The sequence below is a fragment of the Aythya fuligula genome, chromosome 3, assembly GCF_009819795.1.
Source record: "Aythya fuligula isolate bAytFul2 chromosome 3, bAytFul2.pri, whole genome shotgun sequence".
Classification (NCBI taxonomy): domain Eukaryota; kingdom Metazoa; phylum Chordata; class Aves; order Anseriformes; family Anatidae; genus Aythya; species Aythya fuligula.
This window is the reverse complement of record NC_045561.1, coordinates 17912765-17938818: the sequence shown is the minus strand read 5'-3', so window position 1 is coordinate 17938818 and position 26054 is coordinate 17912765. Positions and strand designations below refer to the sequence as shown.

At 51.3% G+C, this 26054-nt stretch overlaps 1 protein-coding gene across 1 annotated transcript; it reads right to left on the bottom strand.

The window, feature by feature from the left end:
• Positions 1 to 118: 118 nt before the first annotated feature.
• VASH2 (vasohibin 2) lies at positions 119 to 24270 on the bottom strand. The gene is made up of 7 exons (XM_032184646.1): positions 24101 to 24270; positions 21474 to 21562; positions 19400 to 19456; positions 12847 to 12921; positions 6078 to 6459; positions 5057 to 5175; positions 119 to 2611 (listed from the first exon to the last, which is right to left on the bottom strand). Exons 1-7 carry the CDS (start codon positions 24179 to 24181, stop codon positions 2542 to 2544), a joined length of 873 nt encoding a protein of 290 aa, XP_032040537.1. The 5' UTR covers positions 24182 to 24270; the 3' UTR covers positions 119 to 2541.
• Positions 24271 to 26054: the final 1784 nt, after the last annotated feature.

Genomic DNA, 26054 nt, shown 5'->3' with positions numbered 1-26054 from the left:
ACTATAACCTAATAAAATGATATTTTCCTGGAATATCACAACCTGGACACTTACCTGTAATAGCCAGTGTTAGACAAGACAAAAAATAACCCTACATCATTAAAAAGACTACCGTGATATTTTTATTGAAGTCTTATACTGTGCCTAAGCATACAAGTAATGAAAAAGAGAGCAGCATGCATGTTTTCTACAGTATTTGATGATGTTGCAGGGAATTAAAGTCACTAGAACCACAATTAAGACAAATGCCATCATAAGCAAGTTCCAAGAGAATATTTCAACTGAACTTCAAAGCAAGACCCACCCCCAAAAGCAATTTGTCACACAGCTCTATAGCATAAAAGAGTTTCAGTATAAGTTAGAGGTTAAGAGAAAATAACTCAAATTGCTCTGGACACTGGCAAAAGCTATATACCAACCACTGTCACTCAAGCTGAAGTAAACAATGGTTTTATAGAAAAACTTGCAAGATACTAGGTAACCTCATGCTATAGAATACAGCTGATCACCATGTAAGTCTTTCCACAGTGTTTTACCCATGAAAAATCTAAGGGACACAAGAAAAAAACTGTCACAAGATACTGAGCAGCACAAAGTGTAAAACAAACTCTGCAGCTGATGTCAGATCACACAAGAATTTCTACCAAAAGAATAATCTCCCTCTCTTCAACTTCACTCCCAACCCAAAAAAAATCCTGTTGTGAACACAGGAGCAAAAAAGGCTGGGGTGAGAGGGATGAGAAAGGCCTCCCTGTAATCGATAAAGTCATCTTGTATAAAGAAGTATAATACATTTGAAAAGCCTTTCTAGGCCTTGTGAAGCCTGACTATTGAAAAGCCTTTTCCTGGTTGCAGAAGGTTGCTGGGTCTCGGTGTTGTCTTCCTGCCCTGGGTAGATGAGGTTCACTAACTTCTCTGAGCAATAAGGTTTGTGTACGTGCACTCATCTCCTTCTGTACCCATTCCATTTTTGGCTGAGACAAGAAGGGTTCTGGGAGCTTAAATCCTTCAATTTGATTAAGCATCGTTGTTGTTGTGTTGCTGCCCTGTCTGCTCTGCCATTCCAACGAAAGCAAGCACCCAGGAGAGGCAGTACACAAGTCCCACGGCAGTATCATCTGGGAGCACAGCACAACGGGTAGGAGCTGGACTTTTGGAAGTGTCCAGTTTCTGTTTAGGCACCTAATGAAATATTTTCAGGAACGCAGCCCTCAAATGCTTCCAGAGAACTTCACTAACGCGAAAGGCAGGCTCCACGGAAAGCCTTACCCCTCCGCTTGAGAATGCTGCCATCCATCACAGGTCCTTGGCCCAATCTTCGCATGGAAGGACAGAGGAGGGAGGAAGCAGGTGAGCTCGATTCTCGGTTATTTCAGACATACAGTTGATTTTATTGCTGAATTTGTTCCAACACAAGCTTCTTTATTCAGCTCTGACTAAGCATCTGTTACTACAGTGCACATACAAAAAACTCCCTACAGCAGCACGGTGGAAGCTTCACTTCAGCCTGTGATGTCTGATCTTAATATAAGATGTCAAGGCATCACTGTCTGAGCCTGCTCAGCCTTTCAAAGACAAGGTTCAAAGTTGCATACAAGTGTTGAAAGGAAAGCAGAAAGACTCGGGTTAGCAATTCTGACAGTTCTCCCATTATTCCAAGAACATACACAAGAAACAAACTAGTACATGAACACTTGTCTCTCCAAAACAGCAATCTCTAGGTTTTGTGCTTCAGCAGTGTAGTCTGGAAAGACTAAAAGCTTGTGACAAAGTATAAAAAATTATTAAAGTTTAGAAATTCATTATTCAATTACTGTCGTTTTAAAAAAACACTCATTTTTTTCTGAAGATGTCAGTGTTCCAGAACACACTTGCATATTACTGTTACCTAACATCCTTCAGCAACATGCACAAAACAATAATACAGGTGGCAGAGCACATCCAGTGCTGTTCCAATACTACCAGAAATGCTGGGAAACGGTACAAATTCGTTACAAAACAGTAATACTGACAGTTTTGCATATCTATTAAGTTTAGTGAGGTAATGTTGACAATTTAAAAACTCATGCCACTTCTGCACTGCTTGTTTTTATTGCTGAATTAAATATTAATACTGCGAATTTTTTTAAACACTGCACCCCAGCACACCTTAAGACCGTGTTTGATTTTGTAGTCGTCCCAAAGCTACTGCCCAGCACAATGTCCAAACTCAATTAACACTTGTACAGCAAAACTCTACTTGTAGAAACTCGCATACCCCTGGAATTACCTCCCACAAGACAGTGAAAAGAACCTCGCATCCCGGCCAACAACTTGAGGTTCTCCTCACTGGTGCCTTTTCCATGAGTCGAACGAAAATAAATACTGCCACCAAAATAAAAATAAAAATCCCCCCCCTATTCTATTTCCTAGGTAACACTTCCATTTTCAATGTCCACGAGTTAATAAATAGTCCCATTCCTTTTTCCTTCCACTGGAGTGCAGGTAAAGTGCAGCGGGAAGCACCAAGGAAGCCCTCTCTCTGTCCAGCCTATGGCTTTGTTAGATGCGGAGCTGGTAGCCCACCTCGTTGAGCGTGGCCAGGTCTCCCTTCTTGTCCACCACCGCGGGCCTGCGGGCAAAGGAGGGAAGAGGGCGCTGCTCAACAACGGGCTGAACACTGCCACGCAGGAGCTGAGAGCACGTGCAGAACCAGGGACAATTTACTGCAAAAATTTCCCAATTTTTACAAAATTACAAAGTCCTTTGTAATATTTTTTTTAAATTACAAAGTCCTCACAGAAATCACAGCTAAAGCCTGAGCAGTAAAATAGCAAGTTGGTCATCCAGTGTTTTCCTCCAGCTCCTCAGACAGCTGGTTTCCAGCCCTTAACACTTCCTCTTCCCCTCCCACACCTCTCTCCCTCTTTCCCTCCCTTTAATTGAAGCAAGCCTGGATGGTTCTGCCTCCTCTGGTTATCCCAGAGCTGGGCAGTGTCACGCCAACACCCAGAGCACAACCGTGTTAAAACCTCAGTATCAGATGAAAAGGAAACAGATCTGACAAACACTTTCAGGGGCAGAGACTGCTGCAGGCCGCCATGTGACACTATTTCCCAACCCCGCCACCTCCAAACACCTTACTGAGGATGAAATGGAGCCGTGCCTGCTCCAGCAGGGGCTTTTCGCACGCTTTTCACTGGGCGATTTTTCCCAGCAGGCCCATCCCATTTCATTGTCGACAAGAAGCAGGCTGTAATAACAGCTTGCCATCAGCAGGTGAAGCCTCTCAAACGAACGCATCATTCAGCCCCTGCCAGCTCGTGCTAGAGCAAAAAAAACACTTCTCCCCTCCCCTCCCCTGCATGCTCTAAAAAGCTGTAATTACAGCATGCAAATAAGAGATTCATGAAGAAACCAAATGCAGCATCAATGAGCGTGGCTGATGTTCAGCTCAGAGTCAGCCTCAAGCTCATCAGCCTTACCCAGAGTCCTTCCCTCTGTGCGTGACACAAAGGCCTCTTGCTGCAGCTAGGTTCTCAAGGATGCATCAATACATTGCAGAAAATACCCAGTTTCACCTCTCGTCTTTCCCCTCAGCTGAGATTTATCACTGTGCACCCATTTTTTTGCAGAGGCAGATTTGCAGAGGCAGGACTAGTGTAGAAATATGACTGGGTATTATTTTATTACTTATAAAATAGCATTTTGGTGCTAATTGCATATAAGCTACTGCAAATTTTAAATTTTAATTGGGTGGCTCCTTTCCTCCTTTCCCTAATGGAAGGGGGGGAGGTGTCTCATGACCATGCCCAAACTTCAGCAAAACTCCATAAATCTGCCTTTGGGTCCTGTTTCCCCCTCGAGACACGGGGCATTCCACAGCAGCCCTCTGAGAACCCCAGAGGTGATCCCATCCCTCCAAAAGCAGCAAGGAGGTGAAGGAGGAGCAGGGCCTGCCACGACTATAATTATCCAGGTGCTATACAAGGAGGTCGGGTTGTGCTGATGACGTCCAAAGCCCAGCATCGTGGACCCAGTATGAATTCAGGAGTAAAAATAAAAGCCTGCTGCTAAAGTATCTCCAAGTTATCTTTAGCAAGCTAGCCTAACGTCTTTGTTAGCCACTTGAAAATAAATAAATAAGTGCTGAGGCAGGAGCCTGCGAGCCTATTTAAAAAGCAATGATGGCAAATATGTGCCTGATCTGGGTTACGTGTGGGCTTTCACAGCTGTCAGCCTCCTGGCACGACGCAGCGCGGCTCGAACCCGACTTCCCAATGTAAGGTATGGGCGGCAGGCTGCATCGCTGGCGGCCGTACAAGGCCCGTGGCCTGGAGGCTCACTTTTCTCCATGTAGAGGCATTGCGTGAGCCTAGCCCATCCTTCAGCACCCAGCGAAAAGCTGAAGCTGCGACACACGAAGGAAGTGGTCTGGTTTTTCAACTGATGATAAGCGAAGGAATACAACGGGAGCAGTATTTCTGCTTCGGCAAGAAAAGGCTCGCTTGTTCCAGTCCCTGTCTGTCGGTCCTCAGTGACAACCCCTCCGTCAGCAGCACAGCCCGGTAACAACGCTCATCTCGGGGAATCCAGCTTGGCAGAGGGACGCTGACAGCAGGGCGCCCACCACCACCAGGAGATGTTCTCCTAGAGGTATTCTCCTCTTTCTAATGCCTACATCTGAACGCCCTTAAACAGGATCAAACTACGTGCCTCTCTGTAAGGCTCTCCTGCACCCCAAACTAGGTTCATTTCTCCCAAAAGTGCACTAAGAGCTAGAAAAAAGAAGGTGAAAGCCCCACTTGTACTGTCACAGCCCTCCAACACCCTGCAGAGCTGAACCAGAGGTCAGCAGGGCCTCCGAGGAGGCACTGCACAGAGGGGCTGTCACAGAAACACCAGGACACCAGCACTCCTGGCTTCTGGAGACTCTCAGGCAACCAAGATGCCTGGTACAGCTTTCCTATGTGTGTCAGTGAGCGTGCCTCGAGCTCTGTACTGTACAATAACACATCGTTGCCTTCAGCCTGTGCCCCACGAGTGGTGGCAGCAGCATTGGTGCAGCAATACTCACGATTTGTCCCTCCGGCACGCTCGTCTCTGCGGGCTGGTGGCTTGCCTGCGGCGAGGGGACAACGACTTCCCCCGGGACCGCTCTTTCGCTGGAGAATGGGCACTTGAGGGTTTCAGAATCTGCGGGAGATGGGGGAGGGAAGGAAGATGCGCTCAATGAAGGCAATGATTCACTAAAGAAAAAAAATGAAAAATCAAAGGGCCTCAGACAGTAGGGTGGATGGCACACAAAGAGCCCTCAGTCCCCTGGGGTTTATGCAAACCCTGCCCCAGGTTAAGAGGAGCTCAATGCAGTTATCACGTGGTAGCTGTGCCAGGGCCCCTTGCAAGAATTGGTTGGTGTCAGCAACTCAGTCCCCACTTAAATGTTAAAAAATTAAAAAAAAAAAAAAAAAAAAAAAAAAAAAAAAAAAAACATCACAGCTGGGCCCTCTACCAGAAGCACTAAAATCAGCCTGTGACAGCCACCTCCAGGAGCTCTTGGGGTCGGACACGTACAAGAGGTGGAGGCTGGGGGTCACCACACGCCTCTCACCCTGCTGAGCTACTCGGCGGGGCAGGAGAGGTGGCAGCAGGACACAGGGGCTGCTGCCAAACGGGCAGAGGGCTGCCAGCCACGAGCCAGCAGGGCAGGGGCCGGGAACCCAGAATAACTCGGAGGCCATGCCACATACCTCTCGGCGAGAGCCAGCCCCATACTTAGCAGCACACCTGCTCGGCTCCCGCTGCCAGCAGAAGGCTGGAAAGGCACCAAATCCCCACTCGTCGTGGCTGCGGCCAGCTCCTGCCCCGCGCCAGAGGCACGCTCAGGGACACCCCTCATCCCAAAGGGCAGCCAAACCCCACAGCCCCATCTCCCCGCCTTTCTCCAGGCTCTTCAGTCCAACCAGCTGGTGGGGAAGCTCCATCCTGCCAGGGGTTTGCTCCCCTCCTGCCTTTTGAGCCCCCCGGGGAGCACGACCGACCTCTGTGGGACTGCACAGCCACCTCTGGGACACGGCAGCCCGGAGGCGAGGACCTACCTTCATTCTCATATCCCTGGCAAACTTCTCCAGCTCCTTCCTGACTTCTGTGCGCATCATTTTGGAGACATTAAGGACCAGCTGCTTCCACTCGATGGGCTGAAAGCTGTGCGGCTCGTGCGGGACGTACAGTCCGATCTTCACCTTTTTGACCGAATGCAAGTACTTTTTATAGGAGTCTTCGAATTCAAAGATGAGGTCGCTCAGAGTTCGGTACGTCAGAGGTTTGTCCATCAGATCGGAACGTCTGCTCATGCCCAGCGAGCCGTACCGGCCATTGCAGTAAATCCCAAGCACCACGTGATGAAAATAGTTCCCTGAGAAGTGGGTTTTAAAGCTGATGGGGAATCGCTCCACGGAGGGCTGCCCGTTCGTCAGGTATCTGGCGTGCGCCGAGTCAAGGCACCAACGGGGTTGAGAAGCGAGCACACAGAGTTACAGCTGGGAGAGACCCAGCAGCGGTAACCACAGGGCCCCCCGCCTGCTGATAAGCACAAATTTACACTCACTGTGCCCCAGAAATAATTGATGCTGCCCAAAGCCCCTTTCAGCACTCAGAGAATAGGATGCAACTGTTCAGGCCGGAAAGGGCCTGACTCAGCCATGCTTGGGGGGAAGAGAAAACAAAACAACAACAGTACCAGCATTCATTTCAGCGTGCTGGATCAGAGACCATCCTCCCAGATCCTTGGGAACTCCTTTATGTGACACCAATACCAAACTCCTCTGTTCCCCAAAGGGAACATCCCTCCCTTTTATGTCGGAGCTCGGTATGACTCAGGCTGTTTACTTATCCTCATTTTCACACATCCCTGCAGCACAAAGAGCTCAGAATCCTTTCTGGGGTTGCATTTCTGGCTTGGAGTCTACAGGCTGGCCTTCAGTCTGGCAACTCCGTGTACAAGACCGGCTTTTGCACTCGTGACATATTGCTGAAATGATGGAGAAGAAAGCTCCCAGCTTGATAATTATTTTCTCCAAATAAGCACAGATAAACGGCCAGGAGCAAACATTTCTGAAAAGCAAGATTTGTCCCTGGATTGCTGGCTGGCCATTTCACAGGCACCACGTGAAGTGGCCAGGAGCCAAGCCCTGTAACAGCGATGTGTGATCTCAGGCGGGAGCTACGCGCCGGTCCAGGTGGTTTCCTCGGGATGCTGGCGAGGGGAAGAGGAGCGAGATTCCCTCAGGCACGTGGGCGTGCGTCAGCGCCTACGCTGCGTGTGGCTCCCTGCTGCTAATCCCGGACAGCTGACGCTCACCCCAAGGCCTCCAAGTCCCCAGGGACAGCAGGTGCCTTTCCCTCCCTCAGCGGAGACCCCACCAACCCACGCTGGGTCTGACGATGAAATACAGCCGCAGGGTAATTCGGCAGCGCCACTGAGATGCCATCGGGACAGCCTGAAGGATGAAGGACTAGTGTCGGTCCCCGCTGGAGCTGCCTGGTATGGAGATCTCCAGCACCCCCCCGGCTCCCTTGTGCCCCAAAAGCTCTTGAACTGGAGTGAAACAAGAGCCACTGAATGAGCTCCACTGAGTCTGAAGTCAAACGCAAGGAGATCACCTCTGTCCAAAGCCAAAAAAAAAAAAAAGAATAACTTAACTGCACCAACAGGGAACAAAACCTCCCTTGTGTCTTCGGCGGTGTTGCTGGATCTTTGCAGGACTACCTTCACCAAACAAAGCAAATTTTAAGTACACCACAAGGTCAGGATCAGGCCCAGCACTACCCTAACAGCCGCAAAACTCATCCCAGTCACCTCGCCTGAAGGGTCACCTCGCCCCAGGCCTTCCAAGGAGCATCATGCGTGCATCAAAGCCACGTTAGAGTAATTTTTGTCCTACAGACAGATTCCTACGGAAGCCCATTGTATTTATCAATCCGTGTGACTGAAAAAGCAGTATCTTTTATTAACACCTATGAAGCTTTCAAACATCGCCACTATTTTTCCCCTTCATTATGAAAGGGTTTTTTTCTCTCTGCTCCCCGAGCGCCTTTCTATTAAGCCCACACAAAGCTTTCGTGGCCACCTGCCACACATACACACTTCCGCCACGAGGTCTTGGAGGAGTTGCAATTTAATCTCATTAAATACTAGGTAGGAGTAAAAGACTCTTTTGAGGCTGGAAATTACCCACCATCAAACAACCCAGCAACAACTGCTGTGGAAATTAACCTTTAGGTACAGGTTGCTTCTGCCGAGCGACTACTTAATGAGAGTCCCCACCCGAGATGAAATACACAGCACACGGGCTGGAAAGGCACGTCAGATCTTCCCCTCCATCCGTCTATCATTGTTATTTCTTTCCCTTTCTGCTCTGCCCGAGTAGAGCTGTATTGTGGCAAACAAAAGGCAAGGACACGCCGATGCCACAGCCGTCATCGCATTTCTGAGCCGGGACTGCAACTGCGGGACTGAGTCGGGGAGTAAATTATGTGCCACAGAGCTGACACCAAGCACAGGGGGAGAGGGCAGCGAAAACCTCGGTGCCCTCCAGATCCCAGGCCCTGCTGTGAATCCCAGGGCCCAGCCCGCTAGGCCACACAGCCCAAAAGTGGCACTGAGGGACACTGATCCCCTCAGAGATGACCAGGAGGGACCTTCTCAGAGGAATGAGCTCTGCTCGCACACCCCCAGAGGCTGGCTGGGCGTTTGGCTCCAAGCAGCGAGGGCAGAGCTTGGCCTGAAGCACACAGCGTGCTCGGGGGCAAGGCCGCTGGCGTTACCCAGCCCGGCTCTGTTAACACGCAGGATCTTTCCTCATGCCGGCTTGGGGCTTTGAACGTGGACATTTCTGGAGACAGGCCCTAGCAGCTGACAGGGCTGACATGCTGACAGCTGCCTTCTGTGGGAGCTGGGCTCGGGCTGCTCGCTGCCAGCGGCCTCCCACAGCCATGAGGAAACGCAGCCAGCACAGCAGGGGGACACGGGGCAAGGGTGCCAGCCCTTCAAGAGGAGCAAGTGTCACAGCACCACGAGACACCAACGTCAGAGGTGCTCAGGCCCCAAAAGCAGGCCAGGGGAGCCGGGCCCCTGACTGGACATGGTGCTCCATGGCACTTGGACACAGACTGGCGGAGACACCCAGGGGACACAGGCATGGGGAGCAGCCCTGAGAGCTTGTCCTTCGAGCTCTGAACAAGGGGAAAAAAGTCAGTAAGTCAGTGCAAAGTGGTGTTGCAGAGCCCCCAGCATCTCAAAACAAATTGGTATATTTAATTCCTTTTTCAGAAAGAAGGGCCAACATGGATGGGTCAATCAGACCTGCCAGCCAGCGCCGATGCCCTAAGGGGTGTAAGCGCCCAGCTCTCCCAGTAGCCAGGCTCACAAGTGCTGCAGGAACACCCAGCATCACTCCTGACGCTCACTGGGGATGCAGGTAGCTGTCCCCACTACAATTTCCACTCTGCATCGCAAACCAGAGGTGAAAACAGACCTTCTGATTAATCTGGTATTGACCAGATGAATCCGCATTGTGCCGCTAATCAGTGCTTGAAATCCTCCCTACTTAATTTGGACAAGATGTTGTAGTGCTGCGTGTCTTACAGAGCCCACCCAGTAGGACCTTTTCACTCAACTTTGGTTAAAATGAGCACAGAAAACCTCAGGGTTTCTGGTCCCCACCTCTCGTGGTGCTCCCTGAACTAGGGAAGGGTGAGAGGACCCCAGGCCCTTGCAGGCCGCCCCGTAAGGCGCTCCACACAACCTTCAGAGGACAAGAGGTGAAAGGAGGCAGCTGTATTTAGGCTTGCAACACCAAAGCTGCTAGCTTAGAGCAAGGAGGTTGAACAGGAAGAAAGCAAACATCACACTTCACACATCAGATATGGCTTCAGCAAGCAGAGAGGAGCTGTTTCTGAGAACAGCTAAGCAACTGCTAGCAACGTCAGAGGGCATCCAACCGCCAGAGGCAAGCACCCAGGGAAGCTTCACAGCACATCCTGGAGCCAGACAGCATTTTTCACAAGCTCCAGCAGCACTGAGATTCCAGGTTTGGGACTGCTGATGGCAAGGCAGGGCGCTACACCAAGCCCACATCTGGATGGGATGAGCTACCAGAGGGACAGCAGCTACTCAGCAGGACTCTCCTGGTCCATATTTCAGTTCGTGAGCAGGTCGAGCTATAGACAAGCTGGCAGGAAGCAAAGAGAGGACATCAATATTCCAGCCATCCTGCAGTGACCGCAGAAAAACTCTGCCCCTTCCTGAAGGGGCTCACGCCTAGCCCAGGAATTTGCCTGCTGGGCAGGAAGAACAGGATGGGCCCAGGACTCCAGCAGCAATAAACATCACCCACTGATTAAATGTGCAGAAGGCCTAGTGCAGAAGCTATTAAATTATCTCTCCTCCTGAGACACTTCTGCTCTCCCCTTCCTCCTTTAATGATGTTACTGGGCAGGGGGAGGTCTAATAAATACACTTTACGGGTCTGTTACCTCGCATGAACCAGGACAGGTGCACAGCAGTCAATGGGAGCGAGTTATATTCATCTGTCACAGACAGCACTGCAAGATCCCCTGAGGAGCCGTGCTTCCCTCTTACCCCCTGATATTTTGTTCTCTGCGTTTTAATAAAGAATACGGCACGGATAAAATTCCCCTGGCACCTTTCGGTTTACTACTCCCTTTCTTGAGCACAAGTAGTTTCGATCGGCGCTCGTAATGGATGCGGCGAACGCATCATTACCCGGCTGATTTACAGCCCAACCGAGAAAATACCCTGGGGATGGCAGCAGGAGGAATGCCTCCGGTTAGGCGCTGATGAGCAGGCCATGGAAGCAGCAGGATATGGAGCCAGTTCAGCCATGCAGAGCAGAGCAGGAGATCCGTGCAGAGGGCTGCAATCAATGTCATACCGTAGGATCTGTGTGAGGTTTTGGTAACCTCACAGCAGCTGCTCCCTCGGTGCGTGCAGGCAGGGTCGCCCGGTATTTAACTCACTGCCAGATAAAAATGCTTCAAGATCCAGCGCGAAGGCAATTATGCAAAACTTAATTCTGTAGCAAGAGGGATTACCCAAGTGTTTTATAAGAAGTCGGGCTGCAGAGGCCAATTGCAGGAGGCAGCAAGCTGCTCAATTAAAGTGACATCTTGCTAAGCTGCTCTGTACGAGGCGGCCTTTGAATGAAGGCTCACGCCGAGGGCCCACCCAACCCGGCTTTGCTCTTCCCAGTATCCAAGCAACACAGCAAAGCCTGCCAGCACACAAATTGCAAGCGGAACCTTATTTCTGGGGACAGAGAAGGAAGCCAGAGGTTACCACACACGCACAGGGATGCTCAGCTCAGGCACATGCAATGGCCTTGGCTGCCCAACCTCAGAAAGCAAGTCACAGCTGCTGGCCTCACCATGTCCGCATCTGGAGGCTGATGCTGAAGATCAAAATCTCATGGCTAAGAAAGGAAAAAAAAAAAAAAAAAATCAACTAGCTGAACATCATGCTGTTACAAAGATAACCACCCCAGCAGGTGGCCCCTGTTCCTACACAGCAGGCTTCCAAGACAGCAAAGTAGTCACGGGAAAAGACAAGCCTGTCCCATTCTCTCCCCTTCCTAAGGCTTCTCAGGAGGTAATCTCAATTAAAAGTTCTCCATAAACATTTTTGAAAGTACTGTGCAGAAAAAAAAATATTCATCCAAAGCTTAAAAAAAAAAAAAAAAAAGAAATTTCAGACACCACTAAATAGTATAATCCAGAACCTTCAACTATTTTACCCCCAAAAAAATCCTGAAGTCAGGCTTGAGACAGGCAGAAGAAAACCTTTCCTGAGAAAGCTTTTTTTTTTTTTTCCCCAAATAAAAATAAAATGGTCAAAACTTATTAAACCAACCAGAGTACTCTTAGGTTAAAGGTCATCTGTAGGCAGCAAATTTCAGGGGGAAGCTCTCAGAAAGCTCCTCACAAGCCCCAGCAGCTGCCCCCTCACATCAGCCAACACAGGGCACTACGCACAGGCTCTGCTAGTTTCTGCTGCCACGAGAGGGGGCAGCAGCAGCAAGCAAAACACAGCAGAGACATTCGAGGAGCTGTTCTGCTTTTGATTTTATTTTGGGTTGGGTTTTCTTTGTCTTAAATCAAACTTGATCAGCTGCTGTGAGGCATATCCAGTAGAAAACTATTCCTGTTGTCCTGCCTCGTCCTTCTCTGGTGTTTTGGGATGATGCAAGTTAGTTTATTTACCAGTAAGAGCACAAAAGGATTAAGAAGCAAGCCCATCTCTAAATAGAAAGTGTTCTTTTCTGGATTTGAGTATGAAATAAGCATTTAAGCTTTACCTTAATGCAATGGTTAATTATACTATGCACTTTCCTGCACTAAGTACAACTGCAAAGAAAAAAAATCACAACACGACTTTGCTATGTAAACATTAGACAAATGTAGCACAGAACCTACATTTGTCAGGTGTTAGCAAGCTCCAACAATAGCTGGCAAAAAAAAAAAAAAAAAAAAAAGACTAAAGAAGAAAGCAAGGATTGCACAGACAGCTACTTATCTGGGCGCTTTGGGTCAGCTCCTGACATTATGCAGATTACCCAGGCAGAAGGCAAAGTGGGGATAACGCCAGCTGACCCTTCTGAACCGTGCACGCAGCCTCTGAGCTCCTCCCGACACACCTAGGCACCTCAGCAACGTGTTGGTCAATCCCATGGAAAGTCTCTGAGCTGCTTGCACTCACCTGTGGCTGTGAGCATCTCAAACATCATCCAGGGAGGGCAATACGTTCAACAGTGCTGCAGTGGAAAAAGCCACAGACACACAAAAGGATACATCCCCAGGATAACCGCTTCAAGGCATTTGATAGGTAGGGACTCCCTGGTCATTTCTCTTGCTGTCTCCATTAACCTGGTGCAGAAACAAGAGGGTTTTAGTCTTTTCAGTTGGAACAAAGGATCCTCTTGTACTCTGAGAGCTAGACACCTCCATTTTTCATCTCAGCAAGTGCTGGTGAACTTGATTCTCCTCTTCAGTGACTGCCAGAGCCCTCTTAATTTCTGCAGGATGACTGAAAAAATAAACGGGTGTTTGGTATCCCAGCGCCTTCCATGCCTCTGCAGATGGGTTGGAGAAAAGCAGTTCTCGCTGCCTCTCCCAGCAAGGCCCTGAGCATCGCTCTGGACTGTGACACAAAGCCCTGCTGAGCTGCAAGATGGCAATCATGTAAGCTCCCACAGCATGACCAAATTTAGCTGAGTTCTCAAAATATGCAGCTCTCTTCTATTAGAAAAAAATAAAATAAAATAAAATAAAATAAAAGAGGATATAGAAATTTTGTGATATCCCTTGAAAGCTACAAATGCCCATTTGAGCTAATGCCTATAGGTGCAGGCAGGAATTTAATGTATTTTTATCCAAGCCTGCTGTGCAGAAAGCTCTGTCAGCACAGGCATTTCAAGCTGAGTTACCATCTTGCCGCTCCTCTCCTCTCACGCAGGATTTCCTACAGGAATGCAGCAAACTATGCATCCCCAAGATCTTGGCAAGTCCACAGAATTTAGTGGAACCTGGACTCTGTCTCTGGAGCAGCCTCATCTGATGGGGGCGGCGCTGTGACGAGAAGCAAGCGATCTGATCTCAGCTGAGGTCAGAGCGATACTGCACCATCAACAACAAGGTACCCTACCCTATTCTGCCAGCAGATCCCCAAATCCTGCAGAGTTTTTAAAAAATTGTAGGAAGGAGACAAAGAGAGGTAAAATATTCAGCAAAAAAAAGCCCAAACAAAGGACGACTTCTATTTTGAAGCCTCCTCTAACCATATCCTTTCCCTGAGGAGAGCTTTTCGTAGAGATCCCGGCTCTCGAGGAAACACGACATTAAAAGATAGAAATATTTGTACTAGAGAAGATGACTAATGGCTCAAGATGCATATTTTCATCTGTTTTCCCCCTTCCCAACACACACATCCCATGCATTTCAAACCCCGCACGCAGCGCGAGCGGCGGCGCAGCCCCCAGTGTTATTACTGCCTGTCACAGTGATTCCGCACCCAATTCATCCGAGCTGGAAATTATCTCTTCATTTGTAAACAGCTGCTCTTTACACTCTGCCTGCCACACAGAAGATGAATTAGAGCCAGCCTGCCTCCTAACATGCCCACCATCAGTGAGAAAAGCCCCACCACTGGAGCAAGCAGCAGCAGCCCTGTTGAGGGCACACCAAGGGGCTCCTCAGAGCTGGCCGGGCAGAAGCTGCTGCAGAGCCTCCTCCCCGCCAGCACAAGAAGTGTGTGCAGCACAGGATGCATCCACAAACAAGGCGATCCACTCAATTTCCAAACCTCTTTCCCTGCTCACACTGGGCTTGGAGTAACCGCGGCATCACGGCAAGCAGCATCAGGTCTCCCAGCGCCCGCCTGCACGAGCTCGCTGCTGCCATGAAGCCAAGGTGCTGTCAGCATGGATAAAACAGCAGCGACTTCACAGCCAGGGAGGGAGCCTTCAAAGTAATCGGCCTAAGCGAGCAGCCAAATTAGTACCAACTCATCTGTCGCAGCGACACTCGCGGTATTTAAATACTCAGTTGTATTTAACATGGGCTCTGTCTGCGCTGGGTTTGAAGTACAGCTTTGTGAGATGCTCCGTGGTTATTAAAGCAGCTTTAAATTGAACACGAGAGGCGTTTTGCTTGCTTAGAAGTCCTACTGATGTACAGCAGCCGCTCCCTCTGAGGCCAGCAGCAGCTCTCCTTTACTTTACATCGCATCACAGGGTAATAGAGCTTGGAAGGGACCGCAGGAGGTCCTCCTGTCCAGCATCCAAGCATAAGGAAGCAGGAATCACAGCCGCCCCTGGAAGGAGGGACTGGAAGGGAAGGCCAGGGCCCAGGGGCCACCCTCCTCAGCCCCCTGCAGCTGCCCAGATCTGGCCACGGCACCCCGCAGCTCTCCTAACTCAGGGGCTCAACCAGCCTCGCTCCGGGGACCATGCCATGGAGCAAGAGGTGCTCAGTGCTGATGGAGCACAGAAACAGAGCTGGCTGGGGGCTAAGCCGAGCCCTGAGGACTTGTGCATCCAGCCACCCCACCCTTGCACGTACTCCAGAGTCCCGGGGAACACCCAGCAAACACTTTTTTCCTTCGCGTTTCCAACACAGGCCACGGAGGTTATCTGCATGACCCAGTTCAATAACCACCGAGAGCCTTCCTGCTGCTCCTAACAAGCTCGAGTCGAACCACAGCCTCAGAAACTGCATTTGCATCGGGACCAGGGCCTTCAGAGCATCCCTAAGCCACCGAGGTAGCATAAGCCAAATCTAAATCACTCCTCGCCAATAATTTTCCAGCCTACTTTTAACTGGCTTCTCAAAGGCTTGCAAAGCTCCCACTAAATCTATCCTATACTTAACCTCACATCTAAGAAGGTCCCCTCGCGTTCAAACTAAATCTTTATTTTCGCAATTTAAATCAGAAGCTATTTCTGCTATCCACAGCGGGCAGGAGACCATTTATTATCTCTCCTCTTGCAACACACATTTGTGTATGCAGAAGGCTGTAATCTGCCCTCTCTGCAAACATAGGAAAAAGCAGGGTTTGGTTTTGTTTTAGATAAACCCCTCTCCCCCTCAAGCTTTCCCACAGGTCACGTTTTCTAGGCCTGGGGCAATGTTTGTTGCTTTTTTCCCTTTTAGACTCTCTTCAACTGACTCGCACACAACCCTTCACCTGAGCTCACCACACCAGTGCAAACACTGTCTACCTTCTGAATCCAGCTTTGCATGTATTTTTGCAACCAAACCAGCACTGTTAACTCCCAGTCCACCTCTCTTGCTCTCCAAGATCACTCCGAAGCCTAATTCCACCTTGCAAAGCCTTGTCCAGCTTGGGGCACAAAGCACAGGAGTAAACAGCCATATCTGTGCCATTAATGAAAAAAAACATTGAACTGGGATAGATACTGCAAACCTCAACTGCTCTGCTAGACCAGGAATGAGATGTTGGTTAGTAACACTTTCCAGGCCCAGCTTTGCACCAGGCTGAGTCCTTATGTCCCAAGAGTTTCATTTAGACTGGATGTCTCGGCCTTATCTGGAGGCTGCCAAAGGCCAGACTGAAGCGAAGAGTTATCCCTTCCACACAACAGCTCCGATGCTCTCACAGAGGGGAACTATCAGAAACAAACCACGTCAGATTAAATTCACGTTGCTTGTTACTTACCACCTTGTTACGTTCCAGACACTTGATTATTTGCTCGAGCATTTCTCCCAAAATTGCAGATAAATTGGAAGTCCCTAGACCTCCTTCCCACCCACACCCCTTTTCTTCCCTCCTCCAAGGAGGCTGCTACCTTTGCCGTCCTGCTTCCAACGTAAGCATCCATCCTGCCCACATTCTCCACCTGAAGCAGAAATGGTTTGGAGGCTGCTTGTCAGCTAAGTCACCTGGAACTAACTCCATTGCACCCGGCTCACTTCAACAATGACTCATTACAAGTGCTCTCTGCCTTGGCTTCACCTGATTTCACTCCTGAATTGTTACCACACTCGGGTATCAATTGTGACCAGAAAGGCTACATAAACGTGTTAATGAAGGAAGGGGAAAAAAAATAAAAGGAAACAGCATCAGGCTCTTCGATTGCCTTTCTGAGCAGGGTTTGTTTGTGGGATTTGTATTTGAGTCCTTCCAGTCATCTGAACAGGTTCCACATTACTGCTCCATCTCACCTGATGGGTAGCTGGGAACTAACGCAATGATGTTCCATGAGGCCCATGAAAGCTCCCTCTCCTTAATTTTTCAGAAGCTCCTGGCAGCTTTATTCTTCCCAAACAAAGCAAAAAGAGATGTGAAACCTCCAGGTTCCAGGCTGCAATTCCTCAAATTCCTTCTCCACACGCTGTCCTTTGCCTGCCCCATAGGAAAGCACACATCACAAAGCCTCTGCCAAGGACAGTGTCATGGGTCAGGAGACCTGCGTGCTCTCCTAGCAAAGCACTCCTGCACCTGCAAACCTTTTGTGCAGGTACAGCAAACCCAGGCAAGCCAAGATGCTAGCCTAGATGCCAGCTGATAGCTAACCAACTTTTTCCCAGGAGATTTTTAATACTGAGTTATGTCAAGCTCGTGTCACCTAATGCTGCGAGTTCCTTAATGCTCTGAGTTCCTATAAGCAGTTTATGCTCTCCTTCCTAAGCCCGGCCACGCATCTTTATTTGCATGCACGATGCCAACGCTGACAGTAAATCTCAATAATATCTAGCCCGCCCTCCATAACAGAAATTCTCATTAATATGCTTCAGGAAACTTTCGCATGAATTCATAAATATTAATCGTTTCCACCTAGTGTTCAACTTCTTTGTGTCCAGCTTTCGGGAAGACAGGCTGCCAAAGGCCTTGTAACACTGTCACTAGCCCGAGCCTTCGTAACATGAAACAAACACGCTTCGCACCCATAAATCACGGCTCTGGGAACAGCCTCAACTTCTAGGAGTCGGTGGGAGCCAACAGCACGCAGCACCTTGCCAGATCAACGTGCAAACACAAGCTTTGCTTTGCCAGCAGGCTCCTGCATTAGCTCACCAGCAAGCAAGGGATCCTGCACACCAGGGGCGATGCACAGCAAGAGGGGAGCTTGGCACCGGGCTTGGAGGGACACCAGCAATCCCAGTGTGGCTCTCCCCTCATCTGAGGCGAGAAACAGCGCTCCTGCCTCCTGCCCCACACATCTCCTGCCCCTCAGCAGCGAGCAAGGCCACTCACACCACAGCAGCCTCCTCAAAGCACTGCTTGTTGCCTCAGCACAAGGGGCCCGTTGTTACCGCGCTGGAAGTCACGAAGCATCTTCCAGACGAGCTCCTCCAGCGTACGGCATGTCCACCAGGCGCCAGCTGAGGACAAAGGAAGCAGCCCAGAGACACAGCTCAGGGCTCCTGTGAAACAGAACAAGCCTCCCAGGAGGAAAAAAAATAAAAATCTTGTAGGTATGGGTGATTGTTGAACTCTGATGAAAACTGGCCTGGCAGCAGGTGAACCAATTGCCTAGGACAACTGCAGGAGGAAATACCTGCAGCTGGAGCAAACCAACACAGGGTTAGGACCTAATGCTGTGTGAGTCCAACATACACCAAATAGGGGCGAATATGGGCAGCAAGCGGGCAGCAGCCAGCCCTAGGAGGCTGGCCATTTCCAGTGACGCTAGCTGTAGCTCTCCAGAAGCCCCATCACCACTAACTAGGTTGCTCAGAAGCAAGACAACAAGGAGAGAAGCCAAATACAAAGTGCCCAAGCCACAAACAATAAAGGCAGGTAAGCAGAGGAAATGAAACCACTTAGAAGGGGATCCAAAGCCATGATTACACCCCCAGCTGGGAGCACCACTGGTTCACTTTCAGCAAAAAGCACTGTCCTCATAAACCAGACTTTCATCAAGCCCAACACAGAAAACATGGGCCTTTCAAGCAGTGAGCTCACTCTCATCCTCCACTTCCTTGTGAAAAAGTAATGAGACAAATTTGAACATGAATGACCAACCTGAAAATTGGTTTAAGCTTGTATAAAGCCCTCAATTTATTCAAAGCACAGGGTTTCCTCTAAACTAGTTCCACCAGTACAGTAAAATTGCATAGAGAAAGGAAGTGGTAAAAATTGCTGTCAGCAAGATGAAAACCTCAAGTCTAGAGCTATGATGGGAACTGGAATTTATAGCAAGGGACCATTAAATTAGTGACAGACAGCTCGGGAGAGCTAGACGGGCCAGCCCACAGAAGTCAATACATTCTGCTTATCTAAATTTTGCCCTAACTAAAAGCACAATGTTGTCAATATCACTTCCCACCCTAATCTGCCAACTTACTGAGTCTTCTTAAAGAGCTGTCATAATTACAGTTCTTACATGTAAGGGATCCCAACTCCCTGTCGTCACGCTCCCTGTGCACATGTTCACATTCGTATTGCACAATTCCGTGTCACCCAGAGCAGGAGTCAGCCAGATGGAAGGAATGGCACGAGGAGCAGCAAGACCACGACTTGAACTATTCCTTGTGATCCTCCCGGGGAAGCGACTGAGCCCAAGACAATGCCAAGATTTCTGCAGTATTTTGCACAGTTGATCTCTTCTTACCATCAGTAAAGGGCATTGTAGTGCAATCAGAACATCAGGACTTGCACTTTTCCCATAAAAACAGTACAGTACCCCCAAAACAACACCGACAAGCAAGAATTGAGTTTTTCGAACTCTGTACACTCAAGCTTTGCAGCTCCCACATCGCTGCTGAGTGACGTGCAAAGCCTGGGCTGCGCCAGGCAGCCTGCCACAACACCACAATGCCAGCCGACTGCCCTCTGTGCTTATGGGGAGTAGGACAGTAGGCCACTTCCAGAGACACTTACCCACTTAGAGGTCTGCTTTTCCTAATCTCGAAGAACTGAGTTCCTGTGTGATTGTATCTGTGTTTTGTCTGTTAAAGGAAAGCAACTTGAACAGCCAAAAAAATAAAGTGACACATCTGATATGACACATCTGGCATCGGTGTGTTATGACTTCTCTTTTCCTCCAGCTCCCACTCACGACTGGGTTACATCAGAGCTTGACAAAATTCCCCCCTTCAGGGGAGAGAAGGCATTTGTAGTCTACTCGAACCAATCAACACCACTCACTGTTTCAAAGAGCTGGCTTCCTTCCTAAGTTTTTAACTCACTCAGCCGCGCAGCTCACGCGGGACCTGCAAACAAGCAGCACGGCAGATACAGCCATTTACATCTGGAAATATAAAGCATTCCCTAAAACATACAGGGCACTTAAAATGGAAATGTCCAGCTAAATGCAAACCAGGAACATAAGTTACTGCTACGAGCACGTAAGTTCATCATAAAGGATGCCAGAAAACAGCCACCCGCCAGCTAAAGCTCAGCACCGCTCGGCTAGAAATGCAAGCTGATGTGCAGCAGCACCAAGAGCAGCCTCTCCTCTGCTCTTCGAGCAGAGCTGTTCAAGCAGCACCGCAATAAATCAGAAACTGGTCTGTCCAACACAAACAACACCCCCTTAAAAAAAAAATAAAATAAAACCCAAATCGCACCAGCCACTTGTTTTCGCTAGGCTGTTTTTCCAGCTGAATCAGATCCCCAGCACGGCCACAAGAACACTCACGCCAGCAAAATCGCAGTGCTGATACCAGGGCAGAAAGGGGCGACTCCGTGCAGACAAAGGCTGCCTGGCAAGGGGTGAGTAGCACAGCTGCTGGCTGTGTGACCGTGGTCTAAATAAAGCTCCAGCTTGCATCAGGATGTTCAGAACTGGCCCCGGTTGGAGCTCAGCGCTCCCCAGAAATAAGGCTTTCCTCCCTCCTGCCTTCAAAGCCCCATTCGGGAGGCCCTTCCCCAGAGCGCTCCGAACAAAGCACACAGCCTCTTTTAGCCACAAAGGAAGCCAAGACCCCATTCCCCAGCACCCTTTGAAGCTCTTTTGAACACAGACCCAAACCCAATGCCTAAGGCTCGGCTCTGCTCCACAGCAGAGCACAGGATTTCAAAACCGCTGGAAAACAACAACGATTTGTTGGGCTCCGCATGACACGGCCTCCCCTCTGGCACAGCCCTGCTCCTCCCCGCCACAAACACACCCCAAATCCCTCACCCTGCAACACTGCAGGGCTGCAGAGCAGAGCCTGGCCCTACAGCAGCCGCTCCCCACAGCGCAGCTGGCCCCAGCCTCCTCCCCACTGCGACTCCAGCCCCTGACAGGGCTTTGATCCCCGCTGCTGCCTGCCCCGCTATTTTCGGATGCTCTTCCAGCTGCCACCCATATCCTTTCCTAATCCTTACCAGGACCTCACATTCGTTCCTCAACTCCACCGCTTCCCCCACACGCACATCGCCACAGCCATGCACTGCTTCAGGGCCTCCCTCCCGCTGCCCCTGCCTTCCTGTGGCTCAGGACCGCATTAGAAAGGGACCGAAAGCAGGGCCTGTGGGGAGGATTCCTTCATTAGTGCCCTGAGTGACAGGCAAGGCTGCCCACCCCCGGGCTCCAGAGAGCAGACGGTCCTGAGCAAGCAGGCAGGCCTCAGGGAGCCCTTCGGGGCCGTCAGGGCTGAGGGAGAAAGGGTTTGCCACAACCCTGCCCCCCCATCATCCCTTTATGAAGAGATGCCATACTACTTCTCCAGGCATCATGATCTGATCATAACATCCTCATACACCAACTACAAAACGAGCATTTCTGTTCTCACCAGTGTCACCACAGCAAAATTCTTCAGTATCATTTAAAGTTAATTACGCAGCCCACAGGATTGCTGTGACAAGCTCCGGGCTGCGGGTACCACCAGAAATCTTCAGCTGTGCCGAGATAAGTCCTTTTACCCCAAATGATCCCAAGCCCGAGTGCTTCAGTAAACCCCGTTAATTCACGAGGCCCAAGCCAGCCTTCTCCCCAGAGGCTGTATCAAAGTATCAAGAAGGATACTGCAGCATCTTCATGTAGGTCTGTATTGCCTGGAGCCATTCCGGGATCGACATGGAGAGCTTGTAGTTTGGCACCGGCGGCACCGAGGGCTGGACAAACGAAAAAATGAAATAAATAGAAATAAAGAGGTTAGACAGCCACCGCTCCCCGTGGAGAGGATGAGCAATTTGCTCTGACAGAGGCAGGCGCTTCACGCGATACCACGCGGCGGCACAGATGGCTCCAGCCCAAAGTGAACTCAGGCGTCGGGCAAAACCATCCCACTTGTGACAGCAAATGCCTGTGCACTGGGGCGAGCCTCGTCCCTGCTGCAGCAAGGGGACCCCATCACAGCTGCCAGCGATGTCCCTCCAACACCTCCCTAGAGGGACAGGCGGATTAGGGCAGGAGGCAAATGGTTTACATTTTTCCTCCCCCCTCTCTAGCTTAGGGCGCTTCAGAGGAGCAGAGTCCCAGGGCTGCTTTTGTCATCATCCCTCACCCGAGGATTCATTTCAAGCCTAATCTTTGTTTTCCTCTAGCAGGAGATAAAGATAAGAGGAGACAAGGATCCTGGGCTGTGTAACTTTCCATCTGCTGCTTATCGACAGCCCGCTTGCTGGGCAGGGGTCGCGGGGTACCTTGGAGACCACCTGGGACCCAGATATTTAATGATATTACGACACTTAAAGATATAAACTGGCACCATAATGGGATTTTTCAAAAATCCCCTAAGACATCTGCTTGTGCCTAAGCACCATAAGAAGCCTGGCACTCAATCCATATTTAATCCCCATAGCTACGTGGCTCCTCAGCCTGCAACCACGCAAGAAAGGGACAGCTCTTTCTCATAATCCCCCTTATTTTAAGGGGGTGTCTGCAAAAAAAGGGGTCAGCACGTGCTAAAACAGGCAGTGGTGCCTGAGGGGGAAAGTCCTGCTAAAAGTTAACACAATTCTCACAAACACAATCAAGGGAATGGTTTGCTTAAATATTAATGCCAACCCAAATTGAGAAAGCAGTGCCCATGGCAGGCACAATACAACACACGGAGGGAAGCACACAACCCACGTGGGGCCACGACACCACCACAGCCACAGCTCAGCCCCACGCTGCTCCAGGAACAGGGCAGATCAGCCCTAAGGGTTATAAAGCAAAAAATCACAGCTCTAAAGGCACTCCAAGCCAACGATTACAGACAAAAAAAGCGAGGCTGAACAGTCTGGAGCCGTCTCTGTTACACACTTTCCCATCCAGGCTCCCACCTCCACTACGAGCAAGGGATTTTGTGCGTTTGTTGTTTTGGGGGAGCGAGCATCCGTCCCCCCAAGGAGATCACAAGCCAGCATTCAGCTAGTTACTCCAGTCAAATTGTAAACAGGCCTCAGTAAGGGAAGAAAATAGAGATTCTTACACTGCTGGCATACAGAAATGTATTTTAAATGGAAGGCAGACAGATGGCCAGGTCTGCAGCGTGCTGTTATCACCCTCAGCACCACGACAGAGACACGGCAGCGTGCACAGACGGGCCTGCAGTCACTCCAAGCGTAAGTTACGGGTAAGGCTCATTAACATCCCTTAATCCCAATTTCCACGCATAAGCTCTTCATTAGAGGCAATTTCTCAGTTTCACAAGCTCCTTCCAGCCCCAATGCCTTTGGTTTGGGTGAATTACTCGCCCGTCACTCTTGGCACTAAGGCAGAGCTGTACTACACACACCAGGCACAGCCCAAGTTTCAGGAGTGCAAGTAATTAAATAAAGTGAATTAAAGCTTCCAGATGTAGCAACTCCTGGGCTTTTTCCCCATCCTATGGCCATGGAGAGCCCCAGGCCAGGCAAAACCCTGCTGGGGTTGTCACACTGCAGGAGGCTTTGTTGCCTTGCATTGCCCAGCAAGTCCTCAGGAGCCCCGAGGTGCTGCACCGAGAGCAACTCCCTGCTGCACGCTGACAGCACTGGGCTGGTGGCACGCTGCCTGCTGCTCAGCGCCTCCTAACACACAGGTATTTTGGGTGCAGCCTCAGCACAGACCCCAGGCACCCAAAAACCAGCACAGTGAAGCTATGCACGAGAGATGCAGGGCGATGCTGGCACAGCTCGGACACAAGGGGGTACACATCCCAGCACACAGCAGGACGACCGAAATGCCAGCACAGCACTGCAGGGCGTGCATCAACCCAGCAAGGGAAATTCAGAGACTGATGGAAGACCCTGACCCTGTGATTTCTAAGCCGTGATGCCTCCGGAGACAGCAGAGCTACCGCAGAGCGTGAGGCCGATGTAAACATCACAGTGGGGCTGGAGAGCATCCCGTGGATGGGAACACTCTTGTATGGGCAGTGAAACTGCTCCAACCCCTCCATGCCTCGCTAGCGAGCAGGAAGGCATCTGCCTGCTGTGCTCCAGGTCCTGCACTACCTGGCAGCGTGAAGCCGGCAGAGCAGAGCCCCCAGAGGCTCAACTCACCGCAATTAACCCCCAGGGTAATTAAGGCCGGAGCAGCACCGCAGCCACGGAGCGAGCAGATTCCCGCAGCCACCACTCGCCCCGCTCCCAGCCAGACCCCCCCCTTCTCCTCCACCGCCCCGAGGCCGGCTAATGAGCGCTAATTAACCCCGGGGACGGCTTGGGGGGGGGTGCCCTTACCCGGGCCAGCCTGGCGGCGCTGCGGATGGCCGCGGCCACGGCGCTGCCGTCGGGGTGCACCCGCTCCACGTGGCCCCACATGCGCTCCCACGTCTGCCCGTCCAGCGGGAAGCCGCTGCGGTTGACGAGGAACAGCACGCCGCCCTCCCGCGACGCCTCCTCCTCCTCCGAGCCGCCGCTGCCGCTGCCACCGCCACCGCCACCGCCGCCCTCCGCCCGCGGCTGTGCGCTCCGGGAACGGCCCCCGCCCGCCGCCGCCGCTGCAGCCGGGGCCGCCCGGCGTCGCCCTCCTCCTCCTCCTCCTCCTCCTCCTCCTCCTCCGCCCGCCGTGCCCGTCATGGAGCCGCGGCCATGCCCCGCAGCGGCCCCGCCGGCGGCCGCCGCCCCCCCGCCCGCTGCTGCCGCCGCGGCCGCCCCATGCCGCCGCCGCCGCCGCCGCCGGTCCCGCGCTGGCCGCCGCCGCCCCCGGGCCGCCACCATTGGTGGCCGCAACAAAGAGGGGCGGGGCCGGCAGGCGGCGCGCCCGCCGATTGGCCAAGGCGCGGCACCGCGGCCGCCGCGGAGATGGCGCCCCCTGGTGGGGAGGGAGAAAAAAGGGGGTGTGGGGGGCGCGCCCGAGCCCCCTGGTCGCCCCCCGGCAGCTGGGTCGTGAAATGGCGGCCGGGTTGCGCGGGCACCGCGGAGTACCCAGTGGTCCTCGCTGCGCCAGGGGTGGGCTGAGGATGAGGCTGCGGTGCCCTCGTGGGCTTCGTGGAGGCACCCAGGAGCCCCACTGGGGGACTCAGCCTCATAGAATCACAGAATCATTAGGGTTGGCAAAGCCCTCTAAGTTACCTGCTCCAACCATCCCCTACCACCACCATCACCCACTGAACCATGTCCCTAAGCACCACGTCCAACCTTTCCTTGAACACCCCCAGGGACGTTGACCCCACCACCTCCCTGGGCAACCCCTTCCAATGCCTGCCTGCTCTTTCTGAGGAGAAATGTCTCCTCATTGCCAGCCTGAACCTCCCCTGGTGCAACTTGAGGCCATTCCCTCTAGTCCTATCACTGATTATCTCTAGTCCTATCTCCAGTTATCTCTAGTCCTATTGCTGGTTAGGGCAGCAAGGGCAGGCCGCAGCAAACTTGCCCACTGGGGCAGAGCCAGGGAGAGCTTGACAATCTCTCAGGATGGGTGCTCAAATAACAGGGCGGGCACCCCACGCATGCTGGACCCAGAAGCACAGGCAGCACCACGTTGTACCCAGAGGTGCCAATGCAGGAGATGGCAGCCACAGGCATCCCAGAGCCCTGATCGCTGCCAGCACAGGCAGCCGTAGCCTCGCTCAGCACTGCTCCACTTCCTGCTGCAGCCAGAGGACTTGGGCAGCTATTTCCTATACCCACCCACCTTCTAATTGCCCCAAAAGCATGAAGACCAGAGGGACTTCATGTGCTTTGCATCCTGAGGCCTTGTGCATCCACTGCAGCAGTGCACACCAGAGGGCAGGACTCTCCCTGGTTGGACGCAGCAGGGTTGGGATGCCCACAGCCCTGTCGCTTGCTGGCACAGCCGGGGCAGACAGCCATAGCAGCCGTAGCAGCATCTGCACAGCCAGGCTCATTTTTGGGGGAAAACCACGGCATGCCTCGCTGCGGTACCCTGGAGCGGAGCAGCCTTTTGGTTCTGAAGTGCTGACTCTTTGGATGGAGGTACCTTTGTAAGGCCGGCGCTGAGTAGCACAGAGTTAACCTGTGGTCTTGTTCCTAATGCAGAGCGTGTTGCTACCGCAGCTGTTTTCTGGGCCAAAGGAACTAATTTGATCATAAAGTCATGCAAGAGGGTTTTAACCTTCATTAGTTCCAATTGCGGACTCATTTACACGCAGTATTCAGAAGGCCCTGCAGCGCAATTACACAACTGACTGAGGGAAAATTAATGCCTCTTAATTGCACCGCGGCAGCAAGG